This window comes from Macrobrachium nipponense, chromosome 11 (assembly GCF_015104395.2).
Source record: "Macrobrachium nipponense isolate FS-2020 chromosome 11, ASM1510439v2, whole genome shotgun sequence".
In the NCBI taxonomy this organism is placed as follows: Eukaryota; Metazoa; Arthropoda; class Malacostraca; order Decapoda; family Palaemonidae; genus Macrobrachium; species Macrobrachium nipponense.
Genome location: NC_061087.1, coordinates 80,511,658 through 80,514,151, shown reverse-complemented (window position 1 = coordinate 80,514,151; position 2,494 = coordinate 80,511,658). Strand labels below are relative to the sequence as shown.

At 78.5% G+C, this 2,494-nt stretch overlaps 1 protein-coding gene across 1 annotated transcript; it reads left to right on the top strand.

Moving 5' to 3' along the window:
* Positions 1-306: 306 nt before the first annotated feature.
* On the top strand, positions 307-1,726 carry LOC135209190 (collagen alpha-1(I) chain-like). Its single transcript, XM_064241877.1, has 2 exons — positions 307-626; positions 856-1,726. The coding sequence occupies exons 1-2, from the start codon at positions 307-309 to the stop codon at positions 1,724-1,726; spliced, it is 1,191 nt and encodes a 396-aa protein (XP_064097947.1).
* The last annotated feature ends 768 nt before the right edge of the window (positions 1,727-2,494 follow it).

The following is a 2,494-nucleotide window of genomic DNA, read 5'->3' as shown; positions in this document are numbered from 1 at the left end:
CCGCCCGCCAGGCTCCCCCGTCCCACCGGCGGGCCTCCGCCCGCCAGGCGTCCCGGGGACCGACGGGCCTCCGCCAGCCAGGCGTCCCGGGGACCGGCGGGCAGAGGGCTGCCAGGCGTCCCGGGGACCGGCCCCCAGCGGGCAGAGGCCCACCATGGCGTCCCGGGGGACCGGGGACCGGCGGGCAGAGGCCCACCCAGGCGTCCCGGGGGTGGGGACCGGCGGGCAGAGGCCCGCCAGGCGTCCCAGGGACCGCTGGGCAGAGGCCCGCCAGGCGTCCCGGGGACCGGCGGGCCTCCGCCCGCCATGGCGTCCCGGGGACCAGCGGGCCTCCGCCCGCCAGGCGTCCCGGGGACTGACGGGCCTCCGCCAGCCAGGCGTCCCGGGGTACGGGCGGTCCTCCGCCCCACGAGTAGTCCACCCAGGGAACCGGCGGGCCTCAGCCCGCCAGGCGTCTCGTGGGCGTACCCGTGGGCGAGGCCCGCTACGGTTTCCGGGAAGGGGCATGTGAGGCCCGCCAGGTGTCCCGGGACAGGTGGGCGAGGGCCCGGCCAGGCGTCCCGGGATGGATGGGCAGGCCTTGACGGGTGGGCGAGGCCCGCTACGGGTCCAAGGAGGAGTGGCAGGTGAGGCCCCCCCCAGGTGTCCTTGGGATTGGGTCGGCAGGGCCCGCCGGGTGTCCCAGGGAAAGGGCGGGCGAGGCCTGCCGCCAGGTGTCCCGGAGACAGGAAGGCCTGGTGTCCCGGGATGGGGGGTGGGTGGGCCTTGACGGGTGGTGGGCAAGGCCTGCTGAAACGGGTTCCGGGTGAAGGGGCAGGTTGAAGTCCCCCGAGGTTTGGTCTTGGGACTGGTCAGCCGGGCCCGCCAGGCGTCCCGTGGACGGGCGGGCAGCGGTCCCGCCCAGGCATCCCGGGGGACAGGCTCTCCGCCGCCAGGCGTCCCAGGGACGGGCGGGCCTCTGCCGCCCGCCAGGCGTCCCAGGGACCCGGCGGGCCTTCCGCCCGCCAGGCGTCCCAGGGACCGGCGGGCCTCAGCCCTCCAGGCGTCCCGGGACGGGCGGAGCCCGCCAGGCGTCCCGGGGACCGGCGGGCCTCCGCCCGCAGGCGTCCCGGGACCGGCGGGCCTCCGCCCGCCGGGCGTCCCGGGGCCACCGGCGGGCCTCCGCCCGCCGGGCGTCCCGGGGACCGGCGGGCCTCCGCCCGCCGGGCGTTCCGGGGACCGGCGGGCCTCCGCCCGCGGGGCGTCCCGGCCCCGGGGACCGGCGGGCCTCCGCCCGCGGGGCGTCCCGGGGACCGGCGGGTGTCCCGGGACCGGCGGTCCTCCGCCCGCCAGGCGTCCCGGGGACCGGCGGGCAGAAGGCCGCCAGGCGTCCCGGGGACCAGCGGGCCTCCGCCCGTCCAGGGCGTCCCGGGGTACCGGCTCGGGTCAGAATGGCCCAACCCGCCAGGCGTCCCGGGAGGACCGGCGGGCCTCCGCCCGCCAGGTGTCCTCCGGGGTGGACCGGCGGGTGCCTCCGCCCGCCACGGTGCCCGTGACCCGGGGACCGGCGGGCATCCGCCCGCCAGGCGTCCCGGGGACCGACGGGCCTCTGCCAGCCAGGCGTCCCGGGGACGGGCGGTCCTCCGCCCACGAGGAGTCCCAGGGACCGGCGGGCCTCAGCCCGCCAGGCGTCTCGTGGGCGTCCCGTGGGCGAGGCCCGCTACGGTTTCCGGGAAGGGGCATGTGAGGCCCGCCAGGTGTCCCGGGACAGGTGGGCGAGGCCCGCCAGGCGTCCCGGGATGGGTGGGCAGGCCTTGACTTGGTGGGCCGAGGCCCTCGCTACGGGTCCAAGGAAGTGGCAGGTGAGGCCCCCAGGTGTCTTGGGATTGGTCGGCAGGGCGCGCCGGGTGTCCCGGGACGGGCGGGCGAGGCCCGCCAGGTGTCCCGAGAACAGGAAGGCCTGGTGTCCCGGGATGGGTGGCGGGCCTTGACGGGTGGGCAAGGCCTGCTACGGGTCCCGGGAAGGGGCAGGTGAAGTCCCCCAGGTGTCTTGGGACTGGTCAGCCGGGCCCGCCAGGCGTCCCGTGGACGGGCGGGCAGCGGCCCGCCAGGCATCCCGGGGACAGGCAGGCAGTGGCCCGCCAGGCGTCCCTGGGGACGGGCGGGCAGCGGCCCTGCCAGGTGTCCCTGGGACGGTCGGGCAGCGGCCCGCCAGGCGTCCCGTGGGCGAAGCCCGCTACGGATTCCGGGAAGGGGCATGTGAAGCCCGCCAGGTGTCCCGGGGGACGGTGGGTGCGAGCCCGCCGGCATCCCGGGATGGGTGGGCAGGCCTTGACGGGTGGGCGAGGCCCGCTACAAGTCCAAGGAAGTGGCAGGTGAGGCCCCCCCAGTGTCTTGGGATTGGTCGGCAGGGCCCGCCGGGTGTCCCACGGGACGGGGGGAGGGTGAAGGCCCTCCAGGTGTCCCGAGGACGGGAAAGGCCCTGGTGTCCCGGGATGGGTGGGCGCGGGCCTTG